The sequence below is a fragment of the Cnephaeus nilssonii genome, assembly GCF_951640355.1.
Source record: "Cnephaeus nilssonii genome assembly, chromosome: 3".
In the NCBI taxonomy this organism is placed as follows: Eukaryota; Metazoa; Chordata; class Mammalia; order Chiroptera; family Vespertilionidae; genus Cnephaeus; species Cnephaeus nilssonii.
The window spans coordinates 33251459-33266650 of record NC_137074.1 but is presented as its reverse complement, the minus strand read 5'-3'; the positions used below and the strand labels follow the sequence as shown (position 1 = coordinate 33266650).

Here is a 15192-nt window from a genome sequence, read left to right as displayed (position 1 = left end):
AAAAAATTGGAGAGTTGGAGGGTGGAGAGATACAAGTCTCTGCTACAGAAATTATCTACTGTAAGAAATTTAACATTATGGAAGTGTATCTAATATAAGCAAGAACTAGGGCCAAATCAGATTCTACCACTTACTAGCAGTAGAAACTGGGTCAAAACACATAACTCATAACCTACTTTCTTATTTTTGTAATAATAATAGAAATCAACTTTCTAATAAAGTTTTTGTAATAAATTATGTCTGTCCTTCAAATTTCAGTTTCTATCACATGTTATCAGCCTATCTGGCCAAGCATTGACAGTCATCTCATTTTAAGCCTCATCTTTTCTTTCAATTTTACAAAGATAAAACCCTCAAAAAATATCTAGAGTAATTAACATATGGCTAAACTATTATGGGAAATATAAAAAGATAGATTAAAAAATGCAACTGGGGTTTGTTTTAAACCAAAGTCAGCTTATTGGTAAAAATATGTTTTTCTTCAATTGCACAGAAAAATATTATAAAAGCCCTAATTAAAAACCATGGCAAGGCATCTCTTGGAGAAGAAAGATTTTTCTTCCTTCTGTACAAACTAAAGTGCAAAATCAATGCTTTGTCCTTTGTAAACAATGTTGAATGTAAGTACTATTGGAAGGCGGATCTTTGTTTCATTCATTACTAACTCCCTTAAATAGCACATGACTTTTAATAGGCAATTAAGAAATAGTTTTTAATGAGTACAGTATGCACAGATTGTGGTGCACTTGGCACAGGGGTAGATTCCATCTGCCTCTGCAGGTGACCATATACAATTAAAAAATAATAAAGCCCAAATTTCATTAACATCTAGATAAAATGTACTATAGCTATTCCTATAGTTTCTAAACCAACATTTATAAACTCCTAGACTTTTGTGGAAGAACTGCGTAATCCATATGTAATATGTATTAGCATATGTACAAAGACAAAATGTCAAATATTTTCTTGAACCAGGATAATGTAAATTCTTGAAATGAGCAGAATATAAACCCTTCATGATAGAGAAGAAAAAAAAAGTTTGGGGAAAATGTCTACTCCTCTGCTTAAAAGTCAAAGCCCTAAACTTTAGTTTTGTTTACTTTAAAAAGACTTTGTAGAAAATAAAATTAAATTCTTTTTATTTAGATGTTGATATGACATGCCGACAGCTATGAGCAGAATTTATTTAATATTAATAGGATAATAAATGCCAAAGTAAAATAATTTTTAGAATGCTTACTACATAAACACAAAAGATGTGGACTATAAACCACACAGACTAAAGTAGGGATCTATAGATTTTTGCCCTGAGGCTAATCATAAATTAGTTCAAAATTTGCCAAAGTAATTAACACAACTTCTTTGCCAACTCTCTCATAAAGGAGATAGATCGAGCAATCCAAAGAACAATAAAAAAAGAATTTTCTAATGAATCCATTCCCTTCTGAAATTGTATGAGAAGAAAGGTCACTTTCTCATTTACTAGCTTATCTTTTGGTACCCCTTATCATTTTTTATTGTTAATATTTTGTATTATGCTCTATTTATGCAATCATCAATAACATCTTTATTTATGACTTTGTGAATCAACATCTATGTGATAAGAGTGAAAGTCACTTAGCTAATTACACATACTTAATAAGCAGCATAATCATAACCACTGCAGTATTGTACATTAGTTGAAGAGATGTAAATTATTGCAGTGTTTATCATTTGAGAAAAAACAAGAGACTTTGTTTCAGTTGTTTTAAAACACCCTTCTTTGTTGCCCCCATATCCACCTTCTTAGTATACTACAATTTTAACCCAAACCATCGTATCCATAATAAAATAAAGGTGGAGTCCCATTCTACTAGAATGACCAAAGATATAAGAACAAGAACAAAACCAAACCAAGTGCAATTCAACGCAAATACTTCTGATCTGAAGTCAAGAATTTTGTTACATAAAGCTTCTTCCATCTAATGTAATCCCAGTAAAAAAAGAACTTGTAGTCATTCCCCACCCCACAGGGGTTTTGTAATAAAATCTGACTTGGCCCAGCCAGGAGACTAGAAGTGCATAGAAAGATAGAATGTATAGCACTTGAATATTAATATGATTTCTGTATGAAGATTGAAATTTTACAAAGTTATGAATAGGGTGAAAAATAACACTTAGATGATTTACTGCCATAGAAAATCATACTCTCCTATGAGTGATTTACTGGATGTTATATAAAAATAAAGTGTGGACAAGATACATTCAGATGCAAGCTTGCAGCTGTCAGTGTCTACATTTGCTCAATCTGGCTAGAGGATGATTTGAAGGTTGATTTAATTGTAGCTTCTGAATCATGTTCTTCCCTATGTTTTAAAATGTTTAACATAAATATAAAAATGTTAAAGTAATTTTAAGACTGTAAATATTTAGTATAAAAATCTGCAAAATCTCATTCTCTTTTGGAAGAGTAACTGAAAATGAAAAGACTGTCTTGGGGAAAAATACATTACCTAATAATAGTAATTACCCAGTAGTTATATCAAATTTACCCTTACATGAGAAAGTTCATACGGTGCTCAGAAGGAGCTAAGAATAAATAAACAAAACACTACGTCTGTGACTGAATTTATTGACTGAATTTATCAATGTTGCGAGGAACAGAAATCTCTATCTGTAGAACAGGGTTCAGAGAACAAAAGTTGACCAGTTAGGAAGGAAGCATTGCTCTGGTTCCTTGCAGGCAATGTAATAGCCTAAATATCCTTTCCTCAATACACCACCTCAAAGCAGAGATTCAACTCCTCTACATGCTACCAGCACCAGTGGATACTACCAGCACCAGAACACAAGGCACCACCGATGAGCTTTGTAAATGTTATCCACTCAGCTAGAACTCTCCTTAACCATCTGTCTATTCTTTGACAGGCTTCATTAAATTCCACATATCACCTAACCGTTCACTTTCCAACATCAGCAAATCATCCTTAGGGGGAATGTCTTGTTCTTCCTCTGCAAGCTTTTTCCCCATGTTTTATTTCCACTTTTATACATACCTCCTTTTCTACATATTTTCTTGCCGGGTTTTCTGGCACATTCCTTGGATATTCTTTTTACTGAAAAATGAATAGAAGACTAGAAAATAACATGGCGCTCCATCACAGACCGCCGTAACATGCAACACCACTATCTAACTTGATATAATCCTGTTTTTACTGAGTGCGAAAAATCCCCAATTCGTTGAGCCTGCACATGCAATGGAGAAATGTTGATGCATCTTCTCAGAAGTCAATCGGTAGGAAATGGAAATTAGAAACCCATTTCTACCTAAAGATACGTGCTGTGGAGGAAAGAAAATGAATAGGCATAGGAAAAAAATAACAGGTACACTGACACACATAAACAAAAAGAGCGGCATGCACGCATGTAAAATATGTCTACATGCCCACAGGAAAAGCCATGCATGCTACCAGTACATGTGAATTCATATTGTTAAAACTTAGAATAGAAAAGAAAAGATATAAATATATCTCCCTGTTTTTCCTGCAGTAAACTCACCATCCTCAGTTGGGACATATATGTTTAAATACAGGCAATCTTCACTCTGGTCTTGTACATATGATGAAACCACATCCAAGTTATTAGTAAACCATACAGGAAGCATGACTTCCGGCAATCTGCCATCGATGATATTCTGGGGACACACAGGAGCAAATTGAGTGGCATTCCTGGTATCTGACCAGGGAGATGGTGGCTCTGGAGGCTGAAAACGATGTTCCCCTGTTGGCGGTGCGGCATATGGAACCCCAAGAAACTGAATAACAGGCCCCAAAATTTCATTATTGAGTTCTTTCTTAATCCCTCTTATCTTGCCGAAGTTGGTAGTCACCAGTGGATCAGCATCATCCAATTTTTGGGAGAGTACATGGGCAGCCTGAAGCAAACATGCCAACACACAGAGAGTCAACGAGGCACCCAGCCCCCTGTGTAACAAACATGCCATTACTGCTCTCCAAACATAACCTGGCCACGTGCATCTGGGCAGTGCCATGGTCCCACATCAGTTGTCTAGTTGTCCGGTTACAGTGAGGCAAAAGTATCTGTATCCACTTGAGAAAGACCTTATAAGGGTAGAATACACCTCCTGTTTCTTAAAGGTGAACTTGTCGAGAAAAGCTCAGAAAGCTCTTCCTGCAGCCAGCATCTCCCATTGACTTCACATGCATTGAAGTAGCATCTTCAGTCATCACTATTTTTCAGACCAAATCCTATTGACCACTGTGATTTCCATGGTAGCTACGTGGGGAGAGAGGCCATTGACTGTAGATTCCCTCTTATAAATCAAATCCACTTAGCTGCAGGTCTCTATCCTAGAGAAAATGAAAATAAATCATTAGCACAAACAAGCTAAAATGGTCAGAGTGACAACTAGATGTTTTACAAGCTCCAGGAAACATTAATAGTGGCTAGAGCCAAGTAAGTCAAATATTACTATAGGAAAATTTCGGTTTGACATAAAATGACAAGTGAAATACCTATTAGATTGAGAGACTTGCCTGCCAACTTTAGACACTTTTAAGTGGAAGCAGGCCTTGTCAAAACATACAGTTTCAAGAGCATTTCACAGTGTAATATTTTTTTAAATAAAAGTGATGTGTGAAATTTCCCCTTTATTGATAGTCTTCAATCACTTCAACAAACAACACAGTTAATCAGCAAACATGCTCGAAATTAGAACTCAATAACAGAAAACCTTATTGAAAAAATAATTATTGGTAGAGAATTAGTAGGACATAAACAAAATCTGCTAGAATAATTGTATATATTAAGGAACAAACAAAAAGTGGCCCCCAATCTATGCTATGGAGGAAAAACACAAAGCTAATGCTATAACAAGAAAACTACTATTAGATGAAGTATAATCATTTAAGTACAACTACCTAAGAACGTAAACCTCTTGGCTGTTTAGCAAAAGTCTGCATAAAATCATTAACTACAAAGAGAAACAGAGTTGGCATCATTTTTCTTACAGACAGTTTTCTTACCATCTAGCTATACAGTGTAAATATCAGTCAATTTGCAAGGTGAAAATTAATTTCTGAGTCAAAGTCAATCTATTTTAAATTACAAATTTTGTTATCACTATCTGTTAGAAATCAAAGAAAGGATTAAAAAGAAAAGACTGTTTCGGAGTTTAAAAGAACAATCATACCTAATCATTGCATCTTGCATATGAACACTAATCAAACATCTAACACTGTTTACCCAGTTCAACTTAAAATGCATCCGAATAAAATGTAACATTCCGTGCAGTGCCATTCACCGTGTAATCTTACATTCACTGCAAAATAGCATCCAACTTGGCAAATCTGTCTTTTCTTATTCAAGCCACCTTTTAAAGAGCTTACTTTGAAAAGAATAGTGTTGATATGTGTGACAGATGCTTCTGTCACATTATGAGAGGATTCTTGAAGAAGTGCCGCTCTGGCAGGGAGGCCGCCCTGACTGCTATGGAAAAGGAGATTGCAAAAACCATAGAGGTCAGCAAGAGATTTGGTTCAGGCCTAGTGTTCCTTTAGCGCCTCACAGAAGGCAATAAGGAGATAAATGTCTTTCTTCAAAAATACTCCAGTCCGTGTTAATTCACATACCTTTGCTGTGAAAGCACATTAACATACAAAAGACGGGCTTAGACCCATCCCGTTCCCGGCCCAGAACTTTAGCATGTATGGGAGATTTAGCTACACAAACTCATTTCTGTTTGGAGTATATTATGCTTATTCTTGTGCAGAATCCGGGTGGGCCACGGCATGGCTGTCTTTCCTAGTAACATTTCGGTGTTAAAAAGCACCCTTTTATCCCTAAAATAAAGAACCTGTGGTTAGGCTTTAAAAGTCACTGTCGCTATTTTCTGTTCAGTCTAATTTTCAAGTACAACCATTTCCCAGAGTTCTTCTTTACACACTTGGTATTTCATTAACAATACAAAGTATTTGTTTGATTATTAACAAAATAACAGGCCCAGCTGGCGTAGCTCAGTGGTTTAGCATCGACCTATGAACCAGGAGGTCACGGTTCCATTCCCAGTCAGGGAACATGCCACCCGGATTTCAGGCTCAGTCCCCAGTTGAGGGGCGTGCAGGAGGCAGCCGATCATCATTGATGTTTCTCTCTCTCCCTCTCCCTTCCTCTCTGAAATCAATAAAAATATATTTTGAAGTATTATTTTAAAAAATAAATAAATAACACTTCTTTTTGTATTTGCGAATCCTTAACTGTGCTCAAATAAAGGGGCTCCTGTTTCCCATGGATGTTCTACTTAACCCAAACTGTGAAGGATTCAAATTCTGCACATGATGGTAAATTTTCAAATTCTAATAATGCTTAGCTTCCGAGGTTACAAAATTATCCCATTTCTCATGGATTCAATGTATGGAGAACTAACAGTGTTGACCCCAAAGATATCTTAGAAGTTGCTATTATATTAGCAGTCACCCAAGTCTAATGTGAAAATATGGCTGGTTTGAATAACTGAAATTAAAATATAGATAGATAGATATAGATATAGATATAGATATAGATATAGATATAGATATAGATATAGATATAGATATTTTTCCTATTTATTGGTTCTCCTTTAGTATATGCCAAACCCTTAGCTTTTCTGTGTTTACATCTCATTTACAACAACCCTATAATATGGGTTCAACAATCATCCCCTTTTTACTCATGAGAAACTGAGAGTTAAAGAGGTTAAATACCTTGGCCAAGGTCTCTCAGCTGATTAGCTGATCAATAGCAGATCCAGGAGCCCAGTCTGATTGAAAGGCCATTCTCTTGATCATTGTACATGATATAGTCTTTCATTCCACAATTAGCACTTTAAAAAATTGATCCTAGTACATTTAAAATTGAATTGTAAGAGTATTTATGTTCCTTCAGAAGATAGTCTAGGTAAAAACTCTGACAATGTCATAGAAACAGAGAAATGTAAATGATATGCCCTGTTCTTATTGAAAGTTTATATTTTATTGTTACATTTTTTACCTTTTTACCTTTACATTGGAAACCACGATAGGTTGTTCATGTTAAAATAATGAGTAACAAAAAAAAAATATATCCCAAATTCAAATAGCCTAAATGTCCACTAATAGATATTGATAAATGAATTATGATAGATTCATAAATTGAAATTCTGTACTTCAGTGAAAATAAAGGACTTCAACTAAATATATAAACATAAATAAATATCAAAAATTTTAATAAAGCAAGTTGCAGAAGATTAGGAGAGTAAAATGCTATTAAATAAATAAAGCTTAAGATAAGTAAAATAATGCCATATATTATTCACAGATACATAAATATGTATTAACAAAACATGCGTCATCCCTGAGTAAGAAGGAAAGAGAATGAAATTAGTTCTAGTTATTAATTAATTCACATAATTAATTAATTGGCACCTAAGATGGATAACCTGTGGTGAGGCCTTAAGAAAAGCAATTAATTAAGTTTTACATATCTTAGCATTTGATAGTGGTGGGTGATAATACACACACACACATATACATACATCTTTGTTATGGAATTTTCTGTATTTTCCTGTATGTTTGAAATATTTTGTAATAAATATATTAAAATAATGAGATCAGGAAAGCTTTACTCAGCAGAGCAGGCAAGTAGTTGAGCTTATCAATCCATACAGGACTCACTTCATCTGGCTTTGAAGTTAGTGGAGATACTAGCTCACAAATTCCTCGATTGTTTCTCCCCTTGGGTTAAAGCATGTGTTATCGTACTGAGAGAAATAATATTAAAAGTGAATAAAACTTAAAGAGACATAAATGGGAATATATTATATCACTTTCATTGATTTATCAAAATAACTGGTTTATCCACTAGTTTGTGCCTGAGTGAGCCAGACCAAAGGGATGATGATAGAGAGAGCAGAGAGAAGTACAATCCAGTCATTGCTCCCAAATAGCTACAATATTGTAATGAAACTAGGAGCCCAGCACGCGATTCAAAATCGCGTGGTGCCGCCCACCCTCAAGTTGCCAGTCAGGCCCTGTCTCGCTCTCCAGCCCTTGAAGCAGCTGTGGCCGCTGCTGATCAGGCCCTCCCCCCAGCACAGGTGGCAGAGGCCCCTGCTGCCCTGCCCCTGACGCTGCGTGTGCAACCTCCTCCTGTCTGGTCGACCCGTTACGACATCCCAGTTAATTAGAATATTTCTCTGTTTTTTAGATAGCTAGCTAGCTAGCTAGATAGATAGATAGAAAGGCCACATAAAAGTAAGTCACATAAATAAATAAGTCACATAAAAATGGCTCTAATGCACGTTGGAAGGTGACATGTTCAATCAATACATGATGAGTGGGAGGTAGGATCCAGCAGGAAGTCTCTGACTGCTAACTTTACATAACTTTTTGTGTGTTATCTTTTTTATGTCACCTGTTTTCTCCTACCTTGCTTTGTTTTTGTTTTATTGTTGAGCTTAACCCCCATCCCCACCCCATTGTATTTCTTTTTCAAGGGTAAGGACTTTGTGTTGTTGTGTGTTTTTTTAATAATATCTTTATATTCATCATAAAATCTATATGAAAATCCTTTACATAGTGTAGGCCTCGGTAAATTTCAGCTGATCTGGGTTGAATGCATGCTTATCACTGAGCAATGTAGAGTCTAGCCAATTCAGTTGACGCATTATTCACTGTAGTAATGTTCTATTGAGTCATTGCAAACACTGAATTAGGGAACATAGATCCATTTCCCCTAGGTAAACACACACACACACACACACACACACACACAGTTATAACTTATAATCTTAAATCCTAAAAACAATTTACCTTAGTAGATTTTATTTATTTTATAAAAGAGAAAATAAAGTTCTGATGTGTTAAGTGACTTGTCTGAGGCCACTAATAGGCCAGAATTGTAACTCAAACCCTCTCCAACTTGCCAAGAGCTAGAATTTGTAGGACTATACTACACTATCTCACTACCATCCCTGTCCTCTGTTTAGCTCTGTCTGAGAGCTAAAACAAGCAGGCAGAGTATCACCTTATTCAACCTCAGCTGGAAATGTGCTCATAGGGTAACTCAAATTATGTACTATTTTGCTCATGTCTGTGAATAACTGTGAAAGCACCATGAGTATTGATTTAGGAGTTACAAATACATTTTAGTGAACAGGAAAATTTGAAAATACAGATCTAGGAATAATAAAGACTGACCGTATTAACTAAAGCTAAATAATGTTTTATACCTATGAGTTTATGAGTTGTTTTGAGTTCAGAATACATCAGCCTGTCAACGGTGCTTAGTAATAATATTTGATTTAAGAATTGGATTTAGTAATAATAATAATTTAATAATACTTGAATTTAATAATAGCTGGCTTCAGTGGAGTGTGGTGATTTTCAATGGCCCAATCTAGCTATTTAACTAAAATGAGCCTGTGTGACCAGCCCCCACTGTAAGAAAACCTGACCACCAACAGATTTTGGGCTTTCTCTACCAATACGTTTCACATGCACACTGGTGGTGGTTCATGACCTGGAGACAAGGAGGATCCTGTGAGACCCAGCAATGGGAGAACAAAGCCTGAGTCTGGGATTTCCAGACCCCATTCAATACCTACCCTTCTCCTGCTGTTGCTATATTATAGCCTTTGCCTGTAATAAAGCTGTCCTGTGAGTATAAACTATTTTAAGTCCTGTGAGTCCTTTCAGTGACTGAACTCATAAGTAACTAATGTGTAATTAATTTACCTAATAACTACTTTAAAATGGGATGAATAAGCAAATGAACGCAATTACACAAAATGTTGTTAGTCTTTAAAAGAAGAGACAGGTCTACCTTGAGTTAATAGAATAGGAAAGCGTTCAGGGGGAATTTGAGCGAGGCCTCAAAGAATGAATAAGATTGGAAGAAACATTGAAGGTCATGGAAGAGACCTCAGGCACATTCCAGAAACAGTAGAAAGGATATGTAGTGTATACTGTGGTGCTCAACCTGCTTGGACCTAGCTCACATGGCAATGACTGGTTCACACCAGTGTAGAAAGACCTGTCCCTGCCTCAATGTATTTCAACTCCACAGGGCCATCCCCAAGGCTCCTGTGGAAAGGAGCAGAGGGAGGAGTTGCCTGTGAGTCTCTCCCTACTTCCCAGGTATTTTGTCCCAGGGCATGCCCCAATAAACTTCCTGCTGGCACACTTCCATCCCAGAGCCTTTATATTTTCCCTGGGAAATATAACCTATGACAGAAAGGAGCAGCCACAGGAGCAGCCACATTCGAGGAGGGTTTAGTTTAGTTTGGCCAGACTACAGAATAAATGAGGTTCAGCATTGAATGAGACAGGAAAGTCAGGTTACAGCCAAATCAAGCAAGCACTTCATTAAAAGGCTAAATAATTTGGATTTTATTCACTGGATGATGAAAAGCCATTACATATTCCTAGCAGGGGAAGAGTATCATTAAATCAATTCACAAAAAAAGTTCAACTGGCAATACTGTGGAGTAGGGATCTCCAAAGCAGTGTGCTCACATGCCACCAGAAGATGACCAAAAGGAAGTAAATTGTTGAACTTCTATGTATCATAATATTTTACATAAAGCATAAAGCAAAAAGAGTAAGTTATTACACTTTGCTAATATGAATATATGGTGCAATGCCAGTGCCTTCACATGGTTTGTTGTGTGATGCATAAGGCACTAGAGATATACTTGGGAAGGTGTGAAGTTCTATAAAGCGGTAGGCTTGCCAGCAGTGGCATTTTATCGTTGTTATGGTTCTTTATCAATGTTTAGTGATGTATTGGAGTTTACATCGTTGGACAGGTGGATTTATACATTTCATCATGTTTTAATTGAAGTAACCTTCACAGAACAGACTACTGGATTGTTTTCCCCACAAGATAAATGTGGATTAAGGGGAATACTAGCAATACAATCATAAGAAAAAGAAACAAGGAAAAATGAAACTCCTACTTTTAGTACAAGCTCTTCTTCAGCTACATTGCAAGACTCAAAACAAGGTCTATTTAATCCTGTATAATAACTTCAGACAAAAATATTGAAAAACATGAGGAGAGACAGGGATGTGTGGCTCTGGAGAGAGCTGAAGGAACAGCCTCCAGGATCCCTGAGCTAAGTTCCTCTCCAACACTACAGATGCCATCTTTCATGTGTGGTTCACTCGCCTAAAATGGCATCAGGCTGGGGGAAAGCAATCACCCCACCCTCTGGATACCCTGTCACCCCATCCTGCGGAGCTTGTGCTCTGCTGAGGAGTCAGCTGCCTGGTTTAGGGAATAAAGATCTGGGAAGACTTAGGGAGTATCAGTGACTGAGTTGTATGACTTTGGGGTGGGGACCAATCCCCCTACGTCCCCATGAACTTGACTGGTCTCTCCCCTCACCAGAGACTCCCTAGCCCCATTATCCACACTCCTCGTGGCCCCACCCTCCCAATTTTTGGTGGCTCTGCCTTGCTGAGGTCTGGCTAGAATATGGAACAGACTGTCTTGTGTGGCTCAGCGGCAAGGCAACTCTCTCAACCTTCCCTCAAGACTGACCTATATCTCCCCCTCAAGGGAGGTATGCTAGCCCATCCACCCAACTCCTGGTGGCCCCATCCTATTGTGATCGAGCTCAGGCAAAATCTAGACAGACTGAGTTGTGTGGCTCCAGGACAGGGAACATTTTTCCCTCACATGCCTGACAGGTGCAGAGCCTTCCCTTCACACAGTCAAATATTGCTCTGCTTGGGTATGGTGAACTCTGCTGGCCTCACCCTGCTGATTGCCTGAGACCTTGCCCAACCACAAAGGTGTGCGAGCACCCAGAGGGTGGCAGCTAACCTTTGTATGTACTGGGACATATGCTGAGTGACCTCAAGCCCAGCACTGGCACCAAGTTTGAATCTATAGATCTGGAGAATACTAGACAACAAACTCACAACAAACAAAAGTTCCAGACCAGATGGATTCAGAAGTGATTTTACCAAACATTCAAAGAAGAATTAATATCTGTCCTTCTGAAACCATTCAAAAAAATTCAAGAGGAGGAAATTCAAGCTCATTCTATATTGCCAGCATTAGCCTAATTACAAAACTAGATAAAGACATCACAAAGCAATAAAGAAATTATAGGCCTATACCCATGATAAACCTATATGCTAAAATTCTCAACAATTCATGCTAAAATTATCAGTAATACATTAGAAAGATCATATACCATGATCAAGTGGGATTTATTTAAGGGATGCAAGGGTAGTAAAATAACCACAAATGAATAAATGTGATACACCAAATAACAAAAAAATGAAGGATAAAAATCATATGATCATATAACTAGTTGTAGAAAAGGCATTTGATAAAATGGAGCATCCATTTATTTTAAAAAAAAACAACACTCTCAGCAAGGTGGGAATGGAGGGAACATACCACAATGTAATAAAGGCCATATGTGACAAACCACAGCCAACATCATACTCAATGGGCAAAAAATAAAGCATTTTCCTTAAGATCAGGAACAAGGCAAGGCAGTCTGCTTTCACCACTCTTATTCAATATAGTACTGGAAGTCCTAGCTACAGCAACAAGCCAAGGAATAAAATAAATAAAAGGCATCCAAATTGTAAAGGAAGAAGTAAAATGTCATTATTTGTAGATAACATGATACTATATAGATAGAATCAATAGATGCCAGCAAAAAATGACTAGAAATGATAAATGAATTTAATAAAGTAGTAGGATACAAAATAAATATCCAGAAATCAGTTGCTTTTTATATAGTAATAATGAACTATCAGAAAGGGGAACAAAGAAAACAACCTCATTTACAATTGCTTTAAAAAAAGTATCTGGTAATAAATTTAACCAAGGATGTAAAAGACCTGTAGTAGGAAATTTATAAGACACTGAACAAAGAAATTGAAGAAGATACAAATAAGTAGAAGCATATACCATATTCATGGATAGGAAGAATTAACGTAATTAAAATGCCAATACTCCCCAAAGCAATCTGTAGATTCAATGCAATTCTTACCAAGATGCCAATGGTGTGATTCACAGAACTAGAGTAAATATTCTAAAAATGTATATAGAACCGCAAAAGGCCCCAAATTGCCACAGCAATCTTGAGAAAAAAAGAATAAACTTGGAGGAATTGCTATCTAATATCAAACTATATTACAAGGCCACAATAATCAAAATATCATGACACTGGCATAAAAACATATAGCTCAATGCAACGGAATAGGGAGCCCAGAAATAAACCCACATCCTTAGAATCAAGGATTACAAAGGGTCTACTCTGAGATGGGAATACCCAAGTTATAGACCTTGATTACATAGAAGTTCAAGGGGTACCATGGCTCCATGTTGTGGCCATATCAATATGTAGCTATTGAGAACCAATGTAGTGACAAATATATCCTGCCATGACCATTATTAACTGATAACTTGATTAATGGCTAGCATCAACTAAGCATGAAGTAGACCCAGTGAGCTAACTGCATAATCTCATTTAATGTCTCTAAATACCATAAAGTAGAGATCATTATCATCTCAGTTTAATTGATCATTACATTGAAGATCTGAAATACAAAGCCACTGAAACACTTTTCAATAAAACAACACAGTTTTGTGAATGTATTGAATTCCAACAAATAGAAAGAGATAAGGCAGAAGAATCAAAAGACTACAGATAATCCTGCCTTCTTCTCTATTTTGTCCATAGCCTCCTTCTAGGATAAAAGGTAGGCAAGCCGCAATAGTTTTTCAGTTACATCCCATTCCCTCTTCCTTTGCAAAAAAAAAAAATATAAGCAATTCTACTTGTTCTCTTTCTCCTTGGGTTACTTCTACTCTAAATGAACCTCTCCAAACATGTGAGAAAATAGAATGCTAAGGAGAAACAACACACTAAATTTGACAGTAATAGGAGAAAAAAAATTACCAACTAAATATTTTAAAGAATATCCAGGGGGAAAATCCTGAGTATATGCAGAGGTTCTAGCAGGTGGCAACCTATCTTTGTGGGGAAAAAACAAACAAACAATACTAATGGAAGGCAGCACACAGCACTGGGAGCAGTGGTCAGTGAACTGGGCCCAACTTGTTTACCAAGATCTTCCTTCCTGGAAAACATTCTTCCCAGGCTCAGTTTTTGCCAGCTAGTATTCCTCAAGGCCTGGCTCAAAGATCAGTACATGCTTTCCAGATTCTCCCATCCCCCAAAGCATGTGTTACCATTCTTGTAACTGAACCTACATTAGTTTTTAATCACAGCAGCTTATGCACTCAGCTTCCCTCTTCATCCTTACACTATTTAGTGGGAAGCAACTTATGAATAACAAAGGAATAGTGCTAATTTGCATGGAGACTGCAGTTCAATGGGGAAGACAAACTTTATGTAAGTCAATTACACAAATAACTATCTAGTCATAAATGCTTTGCCAAAAAGGATAATGCGGGGTGCTCTGAGGGAAGATTTAATGGATCTGTAGTGAGAATGTGATCTTGAAGAAGTGATCTATAAACTGGGTTCTGAAAGTTGGTAGGAATTGGCAGGTAAGGACCAGAGGATGGAGTGTGCCAGACAGAGGCAAGGGAAGACCCAAATGCTGTGAAACCAGAGGTTTTCCAACAACAAAGAGACCGGTGTGACTTGAAAGAAGAGTGGGGCAACAGGCTGGAGAGGAGAAGACAAGTCAATAATTTCTATGCCATTTTAGGAAAAATATGAGATCACATCCCAAGTCTGAGAAGAATTATAATCATAAAAATAAAAAGAGGCTATATCACTTTTGAACTGTTGATTTTTAGTAACCTTCCCCAGAACAAATCATTACATTGTAGGTCATCAGAAAATATTTCTTGATACAAATAAGTGGAAACATTTCACTTATTCATTATTACTTTTCATCAAGTAACCCTACCCTCAGATTTTTAAAAATATACTTGTGATGACTGACCACTGTGACGATGGCATTATCATAATTAGAGTTGGAGCAAGAGGGGCTGAAACAGGGGAAACAAATTAAAGTACACTGAAAACTCATCACGCAGGGGTGTGCGTGGGTGACCATATAGACTGGCAGCTAATTCCATTACTGTTTGGCAAAAAAAAAAAAAAGTAAGATTCTAAGATACCATGACAGCGTTTTACACAATGCAAGGAAAAAAATACCAAACTGATAGCCT

General features: G+C 36.8%; 1 protein-coding gene across 4 annotated transcripts in view; it reads right to left on the bottom strand.

Moving 5' to 3' along the window:
* Nucleotides 1-4030, bottom strand: part of NLGN1 (neuroligin 1) — a gene marked incomplete at both ends in the record, with an annotated part of 670466 nt that extends 666436 nt beyond the window's left edge. For 3 of the 4 annotated variants that reach the window (XM_079766857.1, XM_079766859.1, XM_079766860.1), the window contains one exon: nt 3538-4030. In XM_079766857.1, the coding sequence (XP_079622983.1) occupies nt 3538-4030 (493 nt within the window). Of the gene's footprint in view, nt 1-3035; nt 3096-3537 lie in introns of all 4 variants that reach the window. The other variant, XM_079766858.1, reaches the window with a different exon arrangement.
* Nucleotides 4031-15192: the final 11162 nt, after the last annotated feature.